This window comes from Lygodium microphyllum, chromosome 15 (genome assembly GCF_053477565.2).
Source record: "Lygodium microphyllum isolate KBCC chromosome 15, Lygodium_microphyllum_v1.1.10, whole genome shotgun sequence".
Classification (NCBI taxonomy): domain Eukaryota; kingdom Viridiplantae; phylum Streptophyta; class Polypodiopsida; order Schizaeales; family Lygodiaceae; genus Lygodium; species Lygodium microphyllum.
The window spans coordinates 124914680-124940641 of record NC_141149.1 but is presented as its reverse complement, the minus strand read 5'-3'; the positions used below and the strand labels follow the sequence as shown (position 1 = coordinate 124940641).

Genomic DNA, 25962 nt, shown 5'->3' with positions numbered 1-25962 from the left:
AAATGGATTGTTAATCGAAGTTGCGGTGCGATAACTTCGCTTGCCGCTTCGAGGCAATGAAGCTACCACAAAGCGGCCTAGTGTTCCACATGTGCTAGTCCTATAGTAAGTAAGGTAAAGGGACCAATAAAGTGACAATCCCCAAAAGCAAAATACACCCCACCCCAATTGAGTGACAATTTTATGCAAGTTTTTGGAACCATATAATACAAATTTTTTCATATTACGTATAGGCTTAGTCCAACAATCAAGCCATGTAAGTCTTTTTATATTTTAGACTTTTCAAAACCTTAAAACAATGCATCTTTAAATGTCACTCTATTGACCCCTAGCTGACACTCTTTTTTGTAAAATCTTTATTTATAACTAGGGATATTTGATAAAAACCTCAAAATAACCCAAAATTTTCTTTTTTGGAGTGTGATATATAAAATTTTATTATTAAACAATATTTATACAATTCATTTAAAAAAGTAAGTTATAATGAGCAATGATTAGATGACACTCTATTGACCCCTTTACCTTACATTTAATGTTGAGAATGCACGACACGTGGAGGAAAGAGGAGAGTCGAGAGATAACGAGGATGCTATCGATGCAGCAATGAATGCAAGACACGTGGAGGGAAGGAGGACAACAACCCACGTCAAGCGGGGGGCCCGGGGGCAGGAGCCCGGGGGCTTTCTGTTCTTTGTGATTCACACAAACAGTCTCTCTCGTGTTGACTGTTAAATACCGCACGTGTCAAAACAATCCAACCACGAATCATCATCAAATGCGATACGGATGGCGAAAAGGGCAGATGATCCGGTCAATTGGGAGACTCTTCTTCGCGAAATGGATCAATCATCCTGCCTCTGATTCTCCTTGCGAATTCTTTCATTCGTAGTAATCACGAGTTCTCATGATTCCTCCTCTCCCCAGCCATTCTCGGGAGCCATAGCCGTGGCCTGCTTCTGCACCAGAAACGCCTGCCAACTTCATCAAAACACAAAACTATGGCTTCTGCACCAGAAATCCCCACCAAGGTACTACCCAAGCTGGCTCTCCATATCTCTTGTATTGTGCATCTGTACCTGCCCCTTCCGCCTTTTCCTGGTCGTACGCCGATTTGTATCACATTGATTCTTAGCTCCCAAATCTGTGCTTGAATTTTGTCCAGGGCCTTTATGCAGCTTATTTCCTGTGCTGGCTTCTTGGCATTGGCTGTCTATTCGCATGGAATAGCGTTCTCACAATCGAAGATTATTATTCAGTTGTCTTTCCGGTTAGTACAGTACTGTATATGTTTTCGTTTTCTCTTGTGTACAGCATCGTATTGTCCGGATTACTACTTGATTGTCTTCCTGTGCTCGGTCACATAATCTGTCTAGAGCATGCACCGCTCTCTTGGATGTTTAGCATTGGAGATCTTTGAATGTTGTCTCAGGTATTTGAATTTTCTCTTTATCTAGAGCACATGGCGTCGGGCGATCGTTAGCATGCAAAAATTTTGAAATCTGTGTGACCACAAAATGCAATTATGCAGACACGAGATCTCGTTTAGTATCATGAAGAAAGTTACGTCAGTACCATCTCCATCTCCTGACCCAACCCGACTTGCAAAAAGACAGGTGCCCGAAAGCCCTAAAAAGTGCATTGCAGAAGATTTGCATTTTGGTTTGGTATCTTAGAGTGGAAAGATGAATGGGTGCAATACAACATTCTTGGATTTGGCATCCTTCTTATCTCATTATCTTGCCAACATTCTTTTCCTTATCCTCCTATTGGACTTTTTGTTGCAGTTCTAGTGGCTAGGATAATCACCTCCCTAGCACTAGTATAGGATCCTTACAAGGATGCAAAACATCCCAAAAAGGCCAATCTGAAGGCGCTCGTATAAATATAAGTATTAGATATTTCTAGGATGCCTTGATGGCTGTCATCAGCTGCAATATCTTCATCATGTCCTTTATGTTGATGAAGTCAAGTTTTGCAGGGTTGAAGGGTCCTAAGTTATGGAATCCACCAAATTTGCTATGATGTTTTGATCAATTTATTAGATCAATTTATTAGATCACGTGACATGCACTTATTTTGCAAGAGATAGTGCACATCTTAACTTGCTTGGATGCTAGGATGATTTTCTTAAAGCAATGTGTTTGGTGGTGACATATTAACTTTGCAAAATATATTAATTGAATGAACCATTTATTTTATCAATTGGGCAGCAACTTCCACTGGTTTATTACATAACGAGAAGATAGAGACCTGAGAGTTTTGGAAGGATGTAAGGCGGATTAATGCAATGGTGTGGCCAATAGCATGCTTATTGATGCTTGTAGATGCACTGCAGCCTTGCATTGGCAAAGTGTATGAGGCCATGGACACAATGGTTGAGAAGTTGGAAGAATTTGTTAGCATTCATGCTATTTCTGCTAGCAATCTCTTGTTTGTAAGCTATTCGAATCCTTATAGGGACATTTGGAGCTTTGATATCATCAGTTGTACATGTGTTTTTAGTCTAATGCATTCTCTGCCTTCCTTTGACCATGCTTGTATTTATTATCCTAGAATTGCATTTTCATGCCAACCCTATAAAACCTTTATGCTGGTTATGCCATTTTGGAGCAATTGGTTGGTACGTCTGTTGGGTTTGGTGTAGAGCTCACAAACACATATAGTAGAGTCAAGACTTACAAAGTTGAGAGAGAAAGAGAGAGAGAGGGGCCAGGGGGCAGGGGTGTTGGAACATTATTAATAGTAATGAGTGGAAGTGACAATACACTATCTCTAAGGATCTAAAGTACCAGTGCTAAGAGGGTGGTTATGTGGGGTAAAAACCCTTTCCAATGTGAAAGTAAAATGTGCTTAGGTGTAAGAGACGATACACCCTAGAGAACATGATAATTTTAACAAGTCTCCTTGGAGTGAATGATGAATGTATACAAGGTATGGCTGATAAATCCCCAAACCGTACCAAGCCTAAAGCCTTGTGAAGGCCTTTAAAATTTTCTCTTGAAAGAGCCTTGTTAAACACATTTGCCACATTATTATGTGTAGGTACATAAACTTAGTCAATCTCTGCAGTATGGAGTCTTTCCTCGACGTAGTAATATTGCATCTCAATGTGCTTTTTGCGAGCATGAAACACTAGATTGTTAGTGCTTGATTGCTATATCATACGTAGATTGGCCAATAGGCATTTGAGCCGTATATATTTCAATGTAGTTGTAAAGGTTGCCATGCATTCAGTTTCTTTATTAGAGGTTGCTATCATTGTCAATTTTTTGCTAAGCCAAGGGATACATGAATCCCCAACAAGCATGAAATAATTTCCACAAGTAGACGCTCTAGTGTTGTAAACATCCAATCCAATTAGAGACATCCATTTGAATATCTGACCATGTACTACGAGTGCAATAAGCATCCAATAACTTGTTGATAAAGAGAGGTATCAAATGGTTCCCTATATCCTCAAATGTGAATCTACGTCTATCTCAATGGGGTTAGAGATGGACTCACAATCCTCCATTTAAAAAAGTTGAAGTAATTGTCTAATATACTTGGAGTGATGCATGACTAACCTCTTCTCAATTGAAGCAATTAGAATGCCAAGTAGTAGTGTAATAGACCAAGATTAGTGACATCAAAAGTTGTTGCAAACTAGCCTTTAAGGCGGCAATGTTTGTCTCATATGGCGTAGTGAATGACATATTGTCTATATAAGGAATAAGGATCAATAGATCCTCGCCATCTTTGCAACTGGAGTATATAACTTTAGGTGTTTTCTTGAACAAATGACTTCTTTAACGTTGCCTCATTTTTTTCTATAAATGCCTCGAACAACATAATATGTTGAACAATTATAATATCCATTTGTGTTCAAGGCTCAATATTTCAAGAAGTGGAGATAATAAATACTATGGCAATTTACAGCCATGGAAATATAAACGTAATGGATATAAGATGAAGGATTGAAGATGGGCAAACTCCTCTCACTCTTACAAGATCATGTAAAGATGTACATGCACTCATGTAATAAAGACAACCTATTTCTTTACAAGATGAGAAAGAACAAAGATACATTGATATGGTCAGTTTCTTGTTCTTGAAATGGAAGAAGAGCTCGAGAAGGAGGGGTTGTAATAAATTTACAAGTTTGTTGTTTTGTAAAATAGCAACAAAAGAAGAGGGAATAAGGAGGTATTCGATAATGGAGGAGTGAAGGATGATAATGTAGATGGATGGGGTCAACTTTAGACTATCTTTAAATGTTGTGTAAACATTTACATCCAAGAAAATTGATGTGAAATGAGGAAAGATGAAGCTCTCTTTTATAGGAGAAAGAGAAAAGCTAGCTTGCAAATGCTTTTGAGTCTTGGAATACTTCAAGATCTTATGATTAGTGTTTATAAGGAATTCATTACCTAAAAGATAATGCTTCCATATCTTCAAAGCATGAACCACAATTACTTCTTTTCCATATCATTTAGATGATGGCGTTCAAATGCTATGGCATGACCTTCTTGATTTGGCACTGCATCAATATAATCACCACAAGTATTTGGTTCCACCATAAATGGTTTTACCAAATTTGAAATGATAAGAAAAAGTCCAAACATGAGGGCTGTTTTCAACTTTGTAAAGATTGTCTTCTCTTTTTCCCTTCGTTAGAGGTAGCTATTTCTTTTTTGTAAAGCCATAAAGAGGAGCAACCATATGTGCAAAATGCTTGATGAAGTGATGGTAATAGGAGTGTAAGCTAAGAAAAGATGACACCTCATATACATCACACGAAGATCAAGCTATTTTTGAATTATCTTGATCTTATCCATTTGAACCCTATCAAAAGAGATGACATGCTGAAGATAATTTATTTCATGTATGAAAAATTCACTCTTTTTATCTCTTGATTATTTCATATATGAAAAATTCACTCTTTTTGCCATTTATCAAGAGCTCATTTTATTGAAGCAATAGTATAATAATCTCCAGATATTGATGGTATTTCTTTTCATTTTTGCTAAAAACAAGAATATCATTGAAAAAAGTATTAATATATTAGCGACGGTCTCTAAAAATGTGCTTCATCATTCAATTGAAGGTGACTGGTATATTTTACTCTTCTCTATGGTCTTTCTTTTTGGCATGAGTACTGCTAAGAATAGAAACAATCAAATTTAGTAAGCACTACTAGAACACAAAACTTACTACTTTTAGAATGCTATCCCTATTTTTTCAGGACTAGCATTTTTAAACCAATCCGAGGCTCCTAAAATTTAGGGATTTTCTAAAATTTGGGGACCCACCAATATGGGTGTCATATGAAAGTTCTTTACGAGTACATTACAAAAACAATGGTGAAAATTTCATATAAGTTTTCTATGCAATGCTATGTACATTTTAAGCTTTCAATTTACATATGCACATTGTACAAACATTTCATGAGCATGCCATCTTGCTGATTGTAACTGTCTATTCTAGCGAATCTAGCCTGCTTAAAGATGTCAATCCTTGCGAGCCTAATCCTTATATGCTTGAGTGCTAGGTGGAAATATGTACTATCTTTCCTTTAGCCCATAGTGTGGGCCCACCATAACCTGTGACAACTCATCAGTGGTCAGCTCTAATGCACTTTTCTTTATATCTAGTAAGTGCAAAGGAAACAAATTGAATAAATAATTAAGTAGTATTTCAATGTAGGTTGGCTGCATTAAATGCATCTGATTGCTGCTAGTGGGCAAGTTTAGGATTGCAGTAGCTATATATAGCTGGCCCCATTGCGTCTTGGTTATTGTCCATCATTTTACTATGGTGTACGCACGCGCGCGCACACACACACACACTCTCTCTCTCTCTCTCTCCAGCCTCTTGTCTTTTTGCTCATCTGTTTGATTTGGTGCCCTCATTGAGGCATATCAGTTGTGAGTGTGTTTGGTCCGTTCCATTCATTGATTTACATTCTACTTAGTCTCTATTTTCTCCTCTCTCCATGTTTGTTTTTCTCTTCCATTCTACACTCTCACATGGTGTCATTGTCAAAGGAGAGGACCCAAGCTGTCCTGAAGAGGAGACCACATCTTGTTTGCTGTGTTGTGTGCAGGAATTTTGCATTTTCAGCCCTAGAAGACTAGGCAACTGTTTCCGAAGCCAAGCAACTGCTGCCAACAGCAGGGCGATCAGTAAACACACACTTTCCCATTGGCATTTGTATTTTCTGGTCTCTTTTGGTACTTACACGCTGGGTCTTGTATTTCAATTAAGGATTCCAAGTTTGTACCTATCCTAGTTGGGCTGGAGACACAGCTAGTTGGTCATCCCATGGTGGTTCCATGATCTCTCTTAGTTGAGCCCTTATCCTTTGACCAACATAGAGCCTTCCCCTCCCAAGGTTGAGCTTCAGGCACTACTTGATGCTACCACGCCAACTACTTCTCCAACACAGCCAATTCGAACTACTGCATTGCTATTTCAGCCATCTTTTCTACGAATGGACTGTTGTATTTTTATGTCCTGCTTCACTCCTCAGCTTGGCGACACTTGTTCAGTCTAAACAACTGTGTTTGGTTGCCTTTGTTTCCATTGTTGTTGCATCTGATTTGATATTGAAACTGTGGTGGTTTGCTACATTCAGGATCCATTCTACAGGAAGACACTGTACTTCAGCTTCCCATAGCCCATTCCCATGAGAGATTGGCTGTTGAATAGCCCTTCCCGCTCTTTGAGCATTTGTTGTATCACATCTAGCATGCTCGGTTTATTCATTGAGTTCATTATCAACATTCATTCTCTCTTTTTCCATTTGTTTTTGTTGGTTTATTACTCCTGTTTGTACACTCTGCATTTTTCTCGGATCAACATTCATTCTCTCTTTTTCCATTTGTTTTTGTTGGTTTATTACTCCTGTTTGTACACTCTGCATTTTTCTCGGAAAACCTTTGTCTATCCTCACAAATGTTTACAAGTATGGTGCAAGATCATAGATCCTTTAAGTTACCTTTGCGCGAGGACTGCTAGCTTTTCCAAGATTGGCATTTTCCTTTTCCTCTAGAGCATATCCATGCTGACTAATATTTGCCCATGCACACACTTGTCAGGGTTGCGTGGAGCTCTATTTATTGATTTTTTCATGATTTCTCAAGACACTTGGTTCATAGAGTCCCAAGATTAGGCATCTTATAGTTGGTGAGGAGAAAGATTCGTCTTGAGCCGATCAACATGATGAATCTGTTTCTTACCCCTTATTGTGCTTCTATGGAGTAATTTAGGAGCATGTACTCTTCAGAAAGTGGTATAGTTGAGCAGCAGTACTGTATTCTTATGGAGTTGGTGTGCATCATATGTTATGGCCCAGAGGTCCTTTACAGTCCTTTGGGATTGGTGTGCTGTTTTTATTGTTCTCTTACAGTAGCCGATTCCAATATGAGGCTATCCCTAGTAGAAAGCCTTCCTTGTCACATCAGACGTCTAGCATGGAGGATTCACAGTGTCTTCAAGACCCTCCATCAGTGATTTCTACTGTCTGATATGTAGTTCTTGGCTCTTCGTCTTTAAGTATGTAAGGTTATGGCAAGTCTTGATGTCTTTTTCACATTTGATTAGTTGAGAAAGTAACATAGAATAGGTCTTCTTTGTCTCAAACCAAGGAACAAATGTTATTTTTCCTCTTAGATTTTTGCTTTTGTTATCCACTTATTAAAGTTTCATTTAAGTATTTGTACAAATCAGTAAGCTTTCTAATCCTGTTTTAAAACTAAAAGTGAATTTCCATAGTTCTAAAGAGAAGAGTAATGACAAGATGGTTCATGTGCTCTTGAAAGAACAGATTTAAATATTAAATTTTCTGCTCTATACTTTCCTGTTAAAATCATCTTTGTTTCTAAAGTATCAATCTTATCCTAGCCATATTGCCGAAACAATAATTTGACTACATTTATTCTGAAGTTTATGGCATTATGGCTGAATTTTTATTTTGAGGTCTACAACAATATGTTTGTTTGAAATTCGGTTCTAAACTGCAAATTATGGTTGCTTAAGATTCCTATGGAGAAAGTAATTAAGAGATAGTTCATATGCTGTTAAAGGAATAGAGTGTTTTGGTCTTATGTAGCGCAACTTCAAAATGACATGTCAGTTGTTAATAAAATGTTCATGTTCTTAGCTATTGTAGTCTCTCGTTGTAAATCAAAGATTTTTTGTTAAACTATATTCAGGGAGCCCTGGTAATATATACTAAGTGATTGAGTTTTCTTCATGCAGCATTATCATCCTACGAGGGTGTTGACACTTGTATATCAACCTTTTGCTCTTCTAACATTATCTATATTAGCATACATGGAGGACCATGTAAATACACGATTGCGGATATTATTTGGATATACATTATTCTTTTTCTGTTCCTTATTCATTCCCATTGTAAGTGAAATTGGAATGTGTAAATATTTATATTCTTAGAGCTGGGCTAGTCTGTTTGAAATTCTTTAAGCCAGAAATGTTGATTAAAAAGCAGGACTGGCATAATTATTATTTAATCTTGCGACTAATTTACCTTTTAGCTAAGTCTTCAAATAATAATTAAGAAGTGTTATCATTTTTGACCTCTTTTCACAGTTAGACATTTCGACATCTGGTGCTGGTGGGATAGGACCTTTCATTGCAGTTTGCATCGCAAGTGCTCTATTTGGAGTAGCAGATGCTCATGTTCAAGGGGGCATGATTGGAGATTTGTCTTATATGTGTTCTGAGTTTCTCCAGGTTGTCCGTTCCTTATGTTTGGAAAGCAATTGTATTAATTACTCTAAAGGATTGGCAACAAGTCTGGCTTGAGAATTTCTGCAGTCTTTTTCAGCAGGGCTAGCAGCATCTGGAACAGCAACATCTGCCCTGCGTATGATCACTAAGGCATCTTTTGAAAACTCACAAGATGGTCTCCGAAAAGGAGCTTGTAAGCTTCTATAATATATTTCAGTTATCACCTTCTCCCTTTCCAGTTTCACAAGTTGAAATTAATTTCTCATGTATGTTTTAAGTTCTTGTAACTCTTTCAATTACACCTTTTTTTTTTTCCCATTTGCTTCGTGAAAATTTCTACAAAATCTCAGAATTTGCACCTGGTATTTGTCAGCTGATTTCTCAAATGTTTTTGTGCTGAAAGCTCAATTTTTCGTAACATCTACCTCTTATCTTTTAGCATTTGCTCACATATTATTTGCTATAATATTCTGACTCCCAAGTTATTTATAAATGCAAAATTTTTCATGAGAAGGTCTACACCTTTTTCCCCTTCTCTCAAACATAAGAACCCTCCCTTACTGGGGTTAAGTAGGTACTTATTAAAAATATAATAATGAGGAGGGTGGGTAGATTTCAACACCCCCCCTTCTATAACTCAACCTTCCCCTCCCTTCTTCTTGATGACCACACCCTCCCCTTGTGAAGATATGCTAGGTTTTGCAAAGAGGAAACATAGAATGTATGACCATGACTAAAACACAAAGACTCAGATAGTGATGTGCAAAACTCAAAACCGTAAACACAAAACGCAAAAAACACAAACAAAAACAAAGAAAGAAGAGAACTCTGAAGTGAATGAATCAATTTAGTAAATGAATGTAAGAGTGTACACAATGCTCAAGGGCAGAGCGGTGAGTGACAAAGTGTGATGTCCATCAAAGATGGATTTGGAGTATTGTAACTACTAGTTGGAGCTGAAGAAGGTGAGGAAACTTCAAAATGCTGAACGCTTGAGGTTGTAGGATGCCTCATGATAGCAGAGGAAGTGGTGAATGATGTTAGCGGCCATTGAAATTGTCAAATGCAGCAACAGGAATTGTTGCCTGAGTGTGGAGCCTGTTGCTAGGAGCCGTGGACAGCAAATGCAAGCTAATCAAGCCTAGGGTTGAGGTTGGCGATGGCAGCAGATACCAAACACAGCACTGTAGATCACGCTAGGCAGTAGGGCAGTAGCAAGAGAGCAGTCGTGAGGTGTTGGGAGGGCTGATGTGGAAAGATGACAGTGGTTGCGAGGGTTGGATAATTGCTATGTGGAAGGCTGATGGTTGAAATTTGCACATAAGAGTGAGAAACTTGCATAGAAGGATGGTGTTGAATGGTGAGTAGCTTGTCTATTTGTAGATGTGGAAGGGTCCTCCCAAATTAGGGTTTTGCATGTAGGACATAGAAACTCTCTAGAACCACTCCTCGTTTAATGACTTTCGGTAATTTGCTGTTTTGTGGCTGTTTTAAAGAGCTAATCAAGATGTAGTGAATTTTTAGCTCAACACTCTCTCTTAGGGCCAAAACTAGAACCAAGAAGAGATTGGAAGACAAGCTCAAGCCCATTGTTACCCTAGGGTGTCCCATCCCAAAGCAACCAGGGCATCGAACAAAGGGTGCATGTCAGCTCCCCAGAGGCCTACCAAGACTACAGAGGTAATGGTTATCTTACCAAGTGAGTTTAAGCAGTCACCCTAGAGAGGTCATGGCATTGGACAAAGGGTGCTTGTTGGTTGCCTAATGGCCTACCAAGTCTTGCAAAGGTGGATGGAACCACATTGAACCTCTTTTTTATTATTTAAAAATTTGTTCGCTTGTTTGGTTTTTTTTTTTGGAGAATAAATATGGTTTGTGGCCTTTCAAGTAATTGTGTCCTATGGGAAGAATGAAAAGGGATAGTTAGATCCAACACATCACAAAAAAAACAAGCTAACCCAACCACTTGAGGGTACCGATGATGAGAAAGAGGGTAATGAAGTAGTAAGATGGTGGAGAGGTGATGAAGAACTGACGGTGGTGATAGCTTAGGATCATCCAAGCATGAGATCCATAGAGTGGTGTGCTACATGATGAGAATGTGCATGCAACAAGTGTTACTTGGATAGTATCCCTCGTTGGAAAATTGTTCACTTGTCCAAGCACCCTTTACAAAGTGATGAAATAGTGCAACGCAAGGGAGAGTTACAACATGGAAGGGAGGCTAATGTCAAAGACAAGTGCGGAATCCTGTAGAATACCAAGAAGGGTAGGAACCCCCTCCGAACCTTGGATATTGATGTTGAAGGAGGAAAATGAGCTTGATGTTGGTCTTCGTGTGGTGTCGAGAATCATGATGAAAATGAAGATGAAAACGAAGATGAAGCACCCTGATCGGAAGAGCAAGGTAGATGCTACCGCCATGATAGCATCAAGAGAGATGTTGCAAGATCCACCATGGGAATGAAAGCCTCCATGCTAGTAGAAGAGCAAATTGCTTTGGAAGATGAAACCACGAAGGAAACGGTGCGTATCTCATGTCTCTAGCCTATGAAGGACTGGTACAAACCTATATGTTAGCCATATACTAAAATACAAAACCTTACAAAAGAGATTAGAATCCTTGAGATGAGGTCCCAAATCCCTACATTGATAATGATGAGGTCCCAAAGTCCGTGAGATTTAAGCACTTGTTGCATGAAGTTTGGCCAAGTGGTGAAATTTGACCTTTTAAAATGAGTCTTATTCATGAAGGCATTCTTGGCTGTAGCAACAAGAGTGGTAGTGCTGTAGGATAGGAAAGGTGGGTAGGGTAGTGTGGGAGTGGAGTATACTTGGGAATTAATCCTAGAGTTCCTACCATGTATGCAAGAAGTGTGCACAGTGGATCCAAAGGTGGGTATGGACTGGTTGGGCATGGGCACGGTGACCGCATGAGTAACCCATGGAGAAGGGATAGGGACACATGGAGTAGAAGATGGAAATCCTTGCATGGAAGTGATGCATGGAGTGTGTGACGGTGCACCATAAGCAGAGGATGAAAATCCCTACGTTTGGAAGGTCGATAGATGATGAAGTGAGTGTCCGAGGGAAGTGAGGGGGATACCCATCACCCCTATCTCAGATTAAAAAGAAATGCTCACTTGCAGGAACATGAAAGACACAATTTTAAAAGGTGGCCTTCCCCCTAATGATGTACCATGGTGCAACGAGGTAGTGAAGTGAGGGTAGGTAGAAGATGGTGTGGAGAAAGAGAAAGTGCTAGGAGCAGAGATGGAGGATTCAACTCCTAGTGTGTTGGATGTGGAAGTGGAGTGTAATCCAATGTTTTGGAATGAAGAAGAGAAAAAATTGAGGTGTGGATCAGAAGAGGATGGGGAGGGAGGGATTTGAGAAGAGTGGCTTATATGCTGAAATGAAATAGAAGATATAGATATACCTAATGAAGGATTTTTGCTTCAAGAGCCCCCTCTATTGAAGTTTATACACACCAAAAATGATCTGAATTCTACATATCAAGAGGAGAAATAGGAGAGGCTTTTGATTCATACGACTCAAAGGATTGTACGAACTTGACTTTGGGCTTCGCTGAGATGAAGAAGATGGTCCCAAGTGTTGTATATCCTCCATGATCGGAGAGGTGGCTAGCCTCACAAACCAGTCCAAATGGAGTAGCAAAGCTGGTAGGAGGGGTGTAAGCTCAACTATACGTAATGTGCAAGTACTCTTCAAACTCCTCTATCATGAGACTAAAATCAAGAACAGGAGAAGAAAAAGAGGTTGAAGGTGAAGGTGGGTGTTGTTTTTCTTGCTGTTTCAAAATTTGGACTCTAAAAATACATTGGCTTATATTTAAATTTAAGCCTTTTATTTCTCCCTTGTTAAACTCAAATTCAAAATTCAACCTCTAACTTCCATATCCCTAGTCTAAATTGTGATATTGAACCTCTAGTTGCTCTTCTTAGGCCCAATTTTGTGATTGACCTTGCAAACTCCTCTCTCTTCGTAGAATACTCTTTACAAGAGCACCGGCTTTGATATTGTGTGAAGATGTGCTAGGTTTTGCAAAGAGGAAATATAGAATGTATGATCACAACTGAAACACAAAGACTCAAATAGTGACATGCAAAACTCAAACCATAAACACAAAATGCACAACAATGCAGTAAATAAATGTAAAAGTATAGAATGCTGAAGGGCAGAGCGGTGAGTGTCAGAGCGTGACCTTCACCAAATATGGATCCGGAGTGTTGTAACCACTAGTTAGAGCTGAAGAAGGTGAGGAAATTGCAAAATACTGAACATTTGAGGCTGTAGGATGCTTGATGACAATAGAGGAAGTGGTGAATGATGCTGGCAGCCCTTGAAACTGTCAAATGCAGTAGCAGGAATTGTCTCCCGAGTGGGGAGCCTATCGCTGGGAGATGTGGACAGCAAACACAAGCTAATCAGGCCAAGGAGAGAGGCTGGCGATGGCAGATACCAAACGCAGCAGTGTAGATCATGCTGGGCAGCAGGGTAGCAGCAAGAGAGTAGTTGCTAGGTACTAGGAGGGCTGATGGAGCGATGGCAGCAGTTGTGAGGGCTGGACAGTCGCCGTGTGGAAGATTGATGCTGAAATCTGCACACGCTGTTTTAAAGAGCTAATCAAGATGTAATGAATTTTTAGCTCAACAGCCCCACCATTGACACTCCTTTTCCACCCACCCACCTTGCAAGGATGGTCTATCCAGGATTGTCAATGTGGAGGGGGAGGTATGGTAGTTGGTGGGCAATGGGTGGATCCTTTGGTAATAAGCCTAGGCGTTTCTGGTCCTCCTATTTCATGACCTGCTGAAGTGATCCAAAACCCTCACGAAAGAGACAATGATATCTCCCCATGATCTCATAGTCATTAGGGGACTGGCATTGGCAAATGTAGTGATCCTTTGTCGCAGTCTCTGACCTGCACATTTGGCAAATGTGGATCTCTGCTGCAATGTACTCATATCTCCCAGTCTCTGTCCTTAGCTAGTGTGATGAAGTGCAGATCTATTCAATGGTGCAGTTGAGCTAATGTGACCAGTATACATCCATGTATAGTAGGCGTGTGACAAATCCATCCTAGGAGAGATTTAAAAATTGTGTTCAGTAGTGTTCCATCTTTGTGCCCAGCTGCTGTACAGGCTTATCCATGTTCTTAACATTTGACTGCTCAATATCCATTCTTGTTACTCGATTCACTTCAGGCATGTTGAGTCTAAGGTTTGGATAGTCTAGACTCTAATGGCCTAATCAAAAGTGGGGAGCCTATCAATACTCGTGCCATGCAAGCTCAGTCATGCACATCTGAGCTTACCGACAATGTTTGTCTCCTGATGCTAATTTTCTGCAAGACTCAAATGCTAGGCAGGAGTATCTGTGCTGCTTAAAAATCACTGCCTTAAAGGGACGTTTGAAACCATTGATGCAGCCTCTAGCTCGGCTTGGCAATACCTTGCAGTCTGGATGACTTGCTATGCGTCATATGTGTTGTGATCATAATCAAAGGCCTTTCCATTGGCTGCCAGCCAGGATAGAATTTTTTTCTCAGGTCCATCTTGCTCTAGTAGTGGCTATCTTCTTGTATGGTAGAGACTAAGCCCCCAAACCTTTGATCCGTAAAGAAGTGTTGGCGTTAGTAACAGTCGTGATTTGGTGTGGTTTTGGAATTGTAACTGTGCACATTGTCTTTCGAGCACGCTAATTGCTGGAAAGCCTTGTGCTAACCTGGCCTTTGTTTCTTCTTGCATGGAAAACTATGGCCCTTTGAAGGTCACACTTAGATATACATATGATCTGAGCATCTCTTTGGGGTTCCCATTAAAGATAAATTATTTTTTTGACATGGTAACCTAAACTTGGGTGGTGTGAAACACCATGACTTTGGTCTTACTAACCAGAGTTTTCTATCTGTGCAAAAGATATGTAAAGCATTTAGATGCTGCTGGAAACCTTTGGCTGAATCTGAGATGAGATGGTTTTACTACTGAGAGCTCTCTATCTGTGCAAAAGATATGTAAAGTATTTTACGGTGTTAACACTCTCACCAGGCTTACTCCATGTTCCAGCAATCTGTCTATGTAGTCCATTACTTCATCAATCTATAGACCAAATAGTGTATGTGACAATGGGCAACCTGGTTTTACTCCACTAGTGCTTTTCACCTTTTCAGAGAGACCTTTTGATGCATGCACTCTTCCTATCAATAACTCATGCAAGGCATATATGCTCTGTTGTATGTCCTCTTGTATTCTCATGTTTTGTTATCTTCTCATGATGCTTGAATGTGGCAAAGTGTCAAAAGACATTGCAAATCTCTACAAAACAGCAATAAATCCTCTACCTTGTGCCTATAGTGTGATTTTGCTCTTCACACTTTTTAAGCTTTAGTGTGGTCTAACACCACGGCTTGAAAAGTGTGAACGACAAATCACACTTTTCAAGCTTGCAAGGTGTAGGATGAGACTTCTGTTCTCATGAGGCTATGGAGTGAGGATGCAAGTATAAAGTTTGGGGGGGGGGCCTGAGATAATCTCTGGCCCCCCCAATAAAAAATTACTTTTTGAAGGGACTTTTCTTATTTGCATAAGCCCGAGCAATGAGGCCATGAAAAATTGTGGGGGCCTAAAAAATTGTAGGGGCTTGATTTTATGATTTGGGGGGGTGTTTACATGCATGCATAGTTATGTACTTGCATGCTTGTATGCACTTACACCCACACACCCACCCGCCACCTCCCTCACTGTCACACGTGGCCAATTACATTTTCTAAAGAAACCTTTATGTGCGTTGGTTTAATGAGTATGCATGAAAAGCTTGCCTAACTAGGCACATAGTCAGAAAAGCTTGCCAAAAAGACACACCTGTTCTAAAATGCTAGGACTTCTCAAGTCGGGTTATCTATATTATCTTGACCCCACAAACTTTCTTTGACCTGTTTGAAATACCTAGCTCTGTCTCAAATTAGAACTGCTGTCATCATAAGATGTGACTTTTTACTCACAAATTTGCATAGACTACCAGGAAAATATGTTATGCTGAGTGTGGAATTTTTGGTTGCTACTCTTTCTGTGCACCCATATTGTGACAAAAAACCACTGCCATTGGTTCAATGATGGGTGCAGCATGTAGGAGTGGACATATGCATACTGGATGTTTAGCTAGGTGACAGGGAATGTGTGGCAATGTTCTTGTAATCTCCTCCAATCTTCATTGCAGTCTGGACCTAGGATAGTTGGTGTGAGAGAGACATTGTATATTTGAATTGAGAAAAAAGGAGTGGACATGGGGGTTTATATGTGAGCTAGATGGCCAACTGTACGATACATTCTTTATCAGTACAAGTAGCATTGCAAGAAAAGTGAGAGAGATGATATGGTTTTTGAGAGAGACAAGATTATGTAAAGTAACTAGCAAGATACAATAGCTGATGGATCTCAAGTTCTGTTTATTTTTGTTGCTTTGCAAATAAAAGTACTAGAGAACTGCATCTGGTGAATTGTTTTACTAATCTTTGTGTTGTCTTTTACATTTTTATGCAGTGACATTTTATTTCATATCTGCCTTTTTTGTACTCTTGTGCATAATACTTTATGCATACATCTTTCCACGTCTTGAAATTGTGAAGTATTATCGAGCAAAAGCTGTATCTGAAGGAGCCATGACTGTGACAGCAGATTTAGCAGCTGGCGGGGTGATTAAAAAGGCTGAAATTGTATGTACAATTACATTCTCTCGTGTTTTGAATGTGACTGTGTTGGTCTTTCGTTTGGTCTATTTTCATTGATTAGAACACAGTAATTTCCTCGCTATTTGTGTTGGGGGTAAAGTTCCATTTGGGTAGAGCTGTCCTTTTCATCAAGCTTTCTAATGCATGGAGCATTTGATGGAACATGCATGGCCTTCACAGTCCCATTGGGTATCGATGCTTTTGAACATTCATCAGCCATCGGAACCATCACTGACTATCACCCTGCTATCATGCTTGATGCTTCTCCAGATCTCAATGTCTAAAAAGAAGCTAGGCACTAGTTGTATTTTGAACAATTAAAATTTTGAGATGAGATTCTTCATTTGTATGTCTAAAAGCATTCTCTCTTAAAGACTGAACATTTTAGTGGGTTGCTGCATCTTATCATGTTGAGGAAGGCTAATCCAGTATCAATATTTGCAATTCAAGATGAGAAGCTGCTTGCTGACCTGTCTTGTGCCACTTGCTATGTGCTCATAAAGATATAGCATCTGCTCTCTTTCAACACTGCCTTTTGGGATACATGTGATACGAACATATTCCATCTCACCTTTACCCTAGTTCTCCTATGGTGTTTGTCACAACCTCTATGGGCATGTCCTCAACCATCCCTGACAACTTGTGGCAATGTCTTTCAGACCAGTGAGTTCTAAAAAGTCAGGATTCTGAATCACCCTTGGATTGTGTTCTGAAAAAATGGCATAAGAGATGGTCTCTTGGATACCCTCATAGCTACATGTCGGTGACCTAAGCTACTCTCTACATGTCAGTTTTGTCTCTCCCCTTGTGACCCTCTTTCATCAAGGATGAAATATCTGAACTGATTGTGAAAATTACCAAAATACTCTTCAATTTATAAAAAACTGACAAAATATCGTTGTATCTTTTTTGGTGAAAATACTCTGAAATTTCCTTAGTTCATTCTTGTATATAACAATAATCTACTTGGGTAGCTTAAACAGAATTATCACGAATAAGCTCAAGAAGATTGACATTTGTCTTCATGAATATTTTGTCTCATTAGTGTACAGTAAGATAAAAGTTTCTCTTTCTAGAATCCTTCATTGATGGGATTCTGTTATCTTTGGTCTTGTTCCCACCAAGCCCAGGTTTGCAACCAGGTTGGGAACCCATTGTCAAATTCACAGGTTCCTATGGCTTTTGGGTTTGCAACCACAATGGACAATGGGAGAGAACATGGTCCAGAGTGGTTACCTATAAAATGAAATGCATTGAATGGCAAAAAGTGTCACTTTTTGGACACTTGGCTACCACTAAACAGAATAACCAATCTCATCCACCTTTTTTTCATGCTTTAAAAAATTTGAAAATTTAAATGGAGCAGCCTGTCAAATCAATGTACTAAATGCTTTTTGGGAGCTGAACCAGATCCTTTGTCAAGGCTTGCAAAATCGGAAATATGAAGAAAATTTCTTGTATTTTGGAATGTTTGGCAATCTTCCAGGGGTATTTTGGAAATTTTGGTGAAAATAGAGGGTAAATTAGGAAATTTCACCAAATTGGTATTTAGAGAATTGCCACAAAAAGTAAGAATATTTTGGTAATTTTGCCAAAAGTTTTGTAAACTTAACTCTCATTCTTAGCACTCCATTTTGGCATGAGTTTGATTGCTTCAGCCCTCTGATGCCCTTAAATAGTGATTCAAGCCCATGCATTCTTCATTCCAGCTTTTGAGTTTGCCTTTCAGCCTTTTAAGACATTTTTAAATTTTTATGAGACTTTGGGCCAAAAAGAGTTATTTTGTCAGTACTGCGGAGATTCCGTAGTTAGCATGTGGAAACTGACATGTCTATGCAACACACATGATTAAGGCTGCTTATTTTCTAGAAATGGTAATCTTTGGAAACTGTAAATAAGAAATAATCTACAAGTGCAGTGCTGTTTTGACCGTTTTAAAAGTTTCATGATCCTCAAGATATTTGATTTTCAGTTTGTAATGCATAGAGGTTCTAATTGGATGCAAGTTCAGCATGTTTGTATGATATGGGCGAATTTATGACACATATTCTTTTTTGAAGGACATTGAAACTGAAAATCATATGAAGCGATTCAGTACCTTAGAACTTCTTGTCCAAAATTCAGATTATGCATTCTCTTTATTTCTAGTGTATGTGATTACACTTTCTATATTCCCTGGGTTTTTAGCTGAAGACACAGGAACACATCAACTAGGCTCATGGTAAGTTGCAAGAGTTCCTGGTCCTTACAGGCCTTTCTATGTAATGAACAATTAATATTAATAATCTGAGTTGGTGGTTTGTTTCTAAAGAAGCACTTTTTGATTTCTTAAGCTCTCTCTGATCAGGTATGCAATTACATTAATTGCAATGTTCAATGTGGGGGATTTTTTGGCACGATATATACCTTTAATTGACAGACTGCGTCTTGAACAACGACGCTGGTTGGTGGCTGCATCAGTTCTTCGCTTGGTCTTTATACCGTGCTTTTACTTTACTGCAAATTATGGGACACAAGGGTGGATGCTGCTGCTGTGTATTGTGCTAGGTCTGTCCAATGGCTATCTAACGGTTTGCATTCTTGTCGCTGCTCCTAAGGATTATAAGGTAAAACCCAGCCCTAACAAACGCCCCTCCTTGCCCCCAACACACACACGCGCACACGTGCATGCACGCACGCACGCACGCACACACACACGCACATGTGCGCGCATGGGCATGGATGGACTTTTTTTGGCTATCAATTCGATTATTAAAAAAAAGTAGCAAATGCACAAATGGCTTTTTGGACCACACTCAAAGGTGAATCAGGAAAGAACACAAGGGCACACGCTGTCTTTTTTTCGCTACCGTTTTTAGTATTTATTTAAAAAAATCAAATGCACAATGTGTTTTTGGACCACCTTCAAAGGTTAACCAGGAGTCATGTCCCTCTCACAAACGAAACTAGTGGGAATGTCTCAGGCATAAAATGGCCCTGCTAGGCATTTAACCCAAGATCCATACTCAATTAGTAGTCCTCTCTAGATGTTGATACCCTGTTATAATAACTGGGCCCCTTGGAAGGTGACTCTGATGTATACATAGGTTCTAACACTCTCCAATGGTTGTTCTCTGATGAAAGCTGGTACTTGGATCTAGTCACCCATACATGTGTTGTGTTGATACCATTATCTTGGTTCTCCCAAGATTCACTGTGAGCTTCCTACCCATGAAAAACAATTGTAAAGCATCTAAGTGCATTGTAACTTCTCAGGGGTATCCAAGAAGCACATTATTTCCTGCATACGGTAGAATGAGTATATGATCCCAGCAAGGCTCATTCTTGACCCTATGTAGTTTGTAGCCTCGTCATTATACAGTCCAAACAATGTGGGTGAGGGGGGGTCATCTTTGCTTCACACCGATTGTGCTGGTCACCATGTCTGATATGCCAGGCCAAACTCCCATACATACCCCTGTACTTTAGGCATCCCTCTCTTAGGGCTTTGGTGTGTGTCTATAATCATAATCAAGTTGTGGTCTGTCGTTACCTCCTTCATCCTCCTTGGATGTGTCCATAGTGAGCTGTCACAATTCCACACTGTCATCTGTATCTGTGAGGCATTTATCTCATAGGCCATGTGTCCCCATTCAACTGCCTTGCTATCAATGATGACCCAACTGTCTCTGTATACTGCCTTCTTGCCTTCCTTCCTAGCTTGTATTTTTTAAAGCATATTTGCACACTTGTGTTCTACCTATATTTTGGTCAAATCATCACCTAGATAAAAGGGACCCCTTAAGAGTATATGCAGTATGTCTTTTTCTTCATGAAAGCCATCTTTTTTGTCTCATCTCGGAGCCTTAGTACGAGCGTGCACTTATGTGGTTCCGTCTCGACTCTAGCACAGCCGCATATGAAGATCTTGTTTCATTTTGTTAGGTTCTAGGGCTGTTGGCACAACTATGTCACTTGGAATTTGACTCTTGTATTTCTCATGTGATTAATATAATTACTCATTACCGAGAGAGAGAGAGAGAGAGAGAGAGAGAGAGAGAGAGAGAGAGAGAGAGAGAGAGAGAGCACAAGGAATTCTTATTGATGCGGCTCATGCTGCCTGCCATTATATTTTAGACATGGTGCGTAACTAGGTGGAGCCTAAATGGGCAGCTTTTATGGAAGTGGATATTACTGAGGGAAGTGTAGGAGGTGTTGTCCGATTTGCAACACAGGAAAAGTCCTGGTTGGGATGGCTTGTCTAATGAAGTTTTTTTTAGCTTTTGTTGAACAGTTTAAGGATCCATTGGCTTGCCTTTGTCAACATATTTGGAATCAGGGTGCATGCGAAGATTGCAATGCTTTGTTTGTTACCTTAGGTTCCTTCCCCCTAGACTTTGAAATAGTGGAGGTCCATTCCTGTTTTGGGATCCTTGTATAAAATCCTCTCTAAGATCATTGCTAACATGCCACAAAAAAAGTCCTCCCACATTTGATTCAACCAAAATATGGTTTCATTAAGGGATGGAATATTATGCATAATATTCTAACTGTTCAATTGGGGATAGATTATGTCCTTTAGCCAACAGATTATTATGATTCAACTGGATATTGAAAGGACTTTTGATCATGTTAGCTAGTCCTTTCTTCGACAACTAATGTCTACCATGGGATTTGGTCCTTGCATGATGTCTCTTATTGATACCATCAGCCATGGTGCAATGACATGCATAGCACTAAATAGGGGACGATTGAAGAGATTGCTCTATCCCATAGTCTTTGTCAGGGGCATCCCTTTGGTCCCTTGTTGTTTGCACTGGTGACTTTGAAGATATGCTAGGTTTGTACTGAGGAAACACAACATGTATGACCAAGATTGAAACACAAAGACTTAGACAATGACAAGCAAAACTCAAACCCTAAACTCAAAACACAAAACATAAAACGCAAAACTCGAACACAGTGACAAACATAGAGAGAAGAAACTTTGAAGTGAATGAATATTGTAAATGAATGTAAGAGTGTACAGAACTTAAGGGCAAAGCAATGGAGTGTTGGAGAAAGATTGATCCCAAGTGTTGTGACCACTAGTCAGAGTGCAAAAGACAAGGAAAACACCAAACACTAATCACCAGAGTGTTAGGGAAGCGAGGCAATAGTTGTGGATGATGCCTGATGATGTGGGTGGCAGCAGAGAGTTGCAAATGCAGTAGTACGAGAGCCGCCAAGGGGATGAAGAAGGTCACCAGCTGCTGCCATGTAGGGTGAAGGCCAAATGCAAGCAGTAGGAGGTCATCAAGATTTGAGGAAGGGTGTTGCCAAGTGTCGCTTGAGTATTGGAGTGTCAAACGCTAGTAGGGGGAGGGAATCTATGAGCTAGCAATGGCTGATGGACCAAATGCAGTAGAAGGGAGTGTGCTAGACAAAGGGCGAATACTGATGGCTGAAATTTGCACAAGAGGAGTGAGAAAACTGCACAAAAAGGATGAGGCTGAATGGTGGGCAGCCTATCTATTTATAGATGTTGAAGGGTGCCCCAAAAATTAGGGTTTTGGGGGGACCATTGAAACTCTCTCGAACCGTGCACCAAATTTGCATTTTTCATTAAGCGAGCGTGTTTTGGGGCTGTTTTAAAGATGCTAATCAGCTGTAAAGTGTGTTTTAGCTCAACAGTGACCATTCGATGCTTTCCCTGCTAGATAAGTTGGCTATTGATGGTGAGGTCATTGAATTACCTCTCCAAGTGGTGCTAAAAATTTGAGGCAAGCTGATGGGATCAATTTGGATAGGGCAATGACTATTTGGAGCTGGTTTGGTTTGGCTTCGGGCTTGTATATCAATGCACAGAAATCCACTTTGATCAGTTATATAGAGAGTGATCTATAGGCTTTGGCTTGGTAGGGAGGAGTTGTTTCTTGAGGCTAGACAGTTGGGTTATCCCATTGGGGTTCATGTGGCTTCTCACGCTTTGCTAGATTGGATGTCTTTACATATTCATGAAAAGTTTATTAGAAATCCCAAGACTGGCCTCTATATGTGAAATTGAAAGTTGCACAATTGATCACGATAAGTATTATTTCTTACCTTTGCTTCCTTGGACACAAAAGTCATTGCAAGAATTGATGCAGCCCATCTGCTTTATGCTGTGGAAAAAGTAGGGAAATCATTTGGGTGAAATGGATAGGCATTGTTAGGTCTTTTTATTGAGGAGATTGGCATCTTGCATGGCTGCACTACTATTCAAGCCTCATGGTGGAATGATTTGAAATTGACATAGCCACTCAAAAGCTTGAGAGTCTTTTTTTTTCTTTCCCACTTGATTGCCTCATGGCAGGAGATTCTTGGCACCCTCTTGATTCCAAAAAGGAAGCTAATTCCTTGCAAGCAAAGGTTTTGGCCACATCCAAATTGCTTGATTGGCACAAGAAGCACATGGAGAGGGATAAGTTCAATCGGATGGCAAAATTGGGTTTGAAGACCGTTGATGATGTCATTCCGAGTCAATGTCGGGTTTATTATTTTCGCCGTATTTGTTAGTACTTTTGGGTGCCTCAAGGTTACAGGCTGATTTGGTTGGCCTTGGAGGACTGGCTTTGACGGCATTCCCCTTTGCCTGTTTCCAGCCTTTTATCTCTGTGGTTGTATTGGGCTTTTGTGAAATTGGAGGATTTTCTGAAATGGTTGACCAATCAGATTTACCCCAAAATGATTGAGGATAAGAGATGAGTCATTGAGAAAGTAAACAAAGTTTGGTCTATTCGGGATAGAGATCTAAGTGGCATGCTTCAACCATGGAGGTCCAAGCTTCCCTATTGGAAAAATTTTTTATTATTGGGAATCTTCCCACAGGGGATGTGCTGTGTGGTTGCAAGGTCTCCTATGGTAGATGTCTGTATTGCACGTGATGAAACCCCTGCTCATCTTTTTATTTTTTGCCCAGCTGCGAGACAGATTTGGGACTTCATTGTTTGATTGTGGACCTCTGTGATGCATCAGTAGACAGCTATCTGTCCTCGTGTTTTGGGCAAGATGCCATCCATGGCCATGTTACAGCCCTATCATCCTTGTCTTTTTCATTTTATGCAATGGACTGATCTTTGGCACATCTAGTAGGCTTGCAATGCTTTCATTTTTGACTTGGACTTAGGCATCAGTGGTCATGTAGGTCGTGTGCAAGAATTGCTGTTATGGCAGATTACTTCCATGGTTTTGGCTAGTCTAGTAAATGGAGAGGTGGCTGCTATCAGTCGCATCACCCCTTGTTGTGCCCACTTCATGATGCCCTTCCCATTACTGTAGCATTGTATCTTGTCATCTTTGAGAGAGAGATTGGAATGCTTTATCTAAGTTGCCTATTTTCCCAGCTTTTAGCTAACAGTAAGATTTGAAAACGGATCATGTAGATGCATGGTTACATTCATAGGTGAGACATGATGAGATTTAGTAAGAAGAAGGTGATGTTTTAGGCATCATATCAAACAGATAGTTACTTGTTTCTTCAAATATCTGAACTACACTTACACCAAATACTGCCTAAAAATTGGAGTACAAGGGTTAGCTATATTTCAGGTTGAGATTTTATTAGTGGCTCTATTGTTTTTTTTTCCCCTTGGTAGCTTCATTGTATAATAAGATACCATTCCTGAATTGTGAGTGTAATTGATTTGATTGACAGGGCCCTGAACAAAATACCTTGGGTAATCTGCTAGTTCTTTTCCTTTTGATTGGGATTTTTGCTGGAGTAACATTGGACTGGCTTTGGCTTATTGGGAAGGGGTGGTAGCTGCTTGGTTTCTCCAAGTATGGATATGCCCTCTTCAACAGATGTAAATTATCTTCAGAAGATGGGAAAATAGCAGGTAGCCTCCTGTCATTTCTCCATTCTGTATCTTCCCTAACCTCTCGAGTGCGAGCACACACTTGCTACATGCTTAATGCAACTGTAGGTGTCCTCTTCAGCTAGTATCTTCTCTAAGCTTTTCAATGCGATATTCTCACACCTGCTATATGCTTAATGCATATTTGTTAGATGTATTTGTTGAACCAAGTGATTGAAACAGCTCTTATATTTCTATACGAGCACACAAGTGCCCATTTTTACTTGTAAGAGGTAGCTCCTCTGTTCAGTGTAAATTCTGATAGTGTTCTTTAAGAATTGTAACTTGCAGTGTTGTATTAATGATAACATATGTTTTTGGTCTCTCACATCCTTTTTTCTCGTTGCTATTGTAGACAAATATTCACAAAAAGGCAGGACCAATTGGGTTTTTGATTGTCTGTCTTTCTGTGGAAGGGGGGCACGGTTTATCTTTTCTTCCTTGGAAGCATTGTGTTTCAATGATTCTATTTGAAGATATAGTGTGCGATATATGGGATTGGTTGATAAAAAATTATGTTGGTCAATTGGGTAAGGCTTTGTGAGACCGGGATTGGGCTTGTGAGATCCAACAGCTGCACCTCCTTGAATAGCAAGCTAAAAGCATTGGCAATTGAAAGGGTCGTGCAACTAGGTTTTTGTGCTAACTATATGCAGCAAATGTTTACATGGCAGTGCCCTATGGCTCTAAAAGATCCACATGATGCCACGACTTGCGACAAAACAACGCTCTCAGCACAACACAGGACACACCCACCCGCCATAGCTGACACACCAGCCCCTCTTGCAGCAGTATGAACGTCCTCTCGGTTACTAATCTGGTCTCTCCGATTTCAAGGAAGCAAATATGAGAGAGAGGTGTCGTAATATCATTTGCTCCGATTTTTGTGGTTGGTGGATACTCACGCTTGACACATAAGACGACAACACCTTATGTCATTTGCTCCGATCTTTGCAGTTGGCAGGTACCAACTTGCACTTGACATGATACAATGGAACTTTTAAGCTAGTGGGGCCAAACCACTTTTATGTTGTTCTTGGGTGCAATTTAATGTGTAAAGCAAAACTAGGTGGATTGCACACAACCTCAGGCTTCAGCCATGCAAGATTGTGTAAGGTAGATTGAGCATTATAGCTCTTGCTTTGTTCCAAATGTTTTATAGTTAGAGACCACCTCTTCTTGCATGGTTATTATGTCAAGCTGCTTTGGATTTCCTTCATATGATAATCATGTGAACATGCATAATGGAAGACCCGTTGATAAATTATGTGAATTTGGGTTCCATTTGGATTAAGTTGTTAGATATGCTCCCACCGCCATAAGTTGTTACCAATGATCTATGGTGCTCTAAGTTATAAGTCCCCTATTATAAGGAGAAGCCATGTGTGAGCACAATGGGTCTTGACTTGTATGATAGATGAGGTCTATGTACTCGGATAGCATAATTGAGTGATCTTTGGGGATCTAGTCTTTGGGTTAGATAGAGTAGTTATGTTGGTAGCAACTTAAGGCCCAATGCATTGAGTTGCGGGGAGTGGGGGTTATTAGGGATCCCTATTTTGAGGTCTAGGGATGGCCCCAAGTAAAGGAAATATTTTTAAGAATATTCTTTGGTCGACTAAG

The 25962-nt window shown here is 39.9% G+C and overlaps 1 protein-coding gene across 3 annotated transcripts; it reads left to right on the top strand.

Moving 5' to 3' along the window:
• The first annotated feature begins 708 nt into the window (after nucleotides 1–708).
• Nucleotides 709–25428, top strand: LOC148025022 (equilibrative nucleotide transporter 3-like). Of its 3 annotated transcripts, none has more exons than XR_015693388.1 (10): nucleotides 709–1028; nucleotides 1163–1267; nucleotides 8242–8397; nucleotides 8593–8736; nucleotides 8821–8926; nucleotides 16296–16468; nucleotides 18544–18704; nucleotides 18831–19089; nucleotides 24138–24321; nucleotides 25014–25428. XR_015693388.1 is itself a non-coding variant. In XM_087694718.1 (9 exons), the coding sequence occupies exons 1-9, from the start codon at nucleotides 999–1001 to the stop codon at nucleotides 24243–24245; spliced, it is 1242 nt and encodes a 413-aa protein (XP_087550844.1). In that variant the 5' UTR covers nucleotides 710–998; the 3' UTR covers nucleotides 24246–24534. The 3 variants fall into 3 exon arrangements, 1 of the variants encoding a protein (XP_087550844.1); XR_015693389.1 differs by lacking the exon at nucleotides 25014–25428 and adding an exon at nucleotides 24695–24990; XM_087694718.1 differs by lacking the exon at nucleotides 25014–25428 and having other exon boundaries at nucleotides 710–1028; nucleotides 24138–24534.
• Nucleotides 25429–25962: the final 534 nt, after the last annotated feature.

What these genes read in the sequence shown, in the direction of transcription:
- LOC148025022 (XM_087694718.1), top strand. Translation starts at nt 999, where the DNA reads ATGGCTTCTGCACCAGAAATCCCCACCAAG. An exon ending in CACCAGAAATCCCCACCAAG is followed by an intron (nt 1,029 to 1,162) that starts GTACTACCCAAG and finishes AATTTTGTCCAG; the next exon opens with GGCCTTTATGCAGCTTATTT. An exon ending in ATTATTCAGTTGTCTTTCCG is followed by an intron (nt 1,268 to 8,241) that starts GTTAGTACAGTA and finishes TTCTTCATGCAG; the next exon opens with CATTATCATCCTACGAGGGT.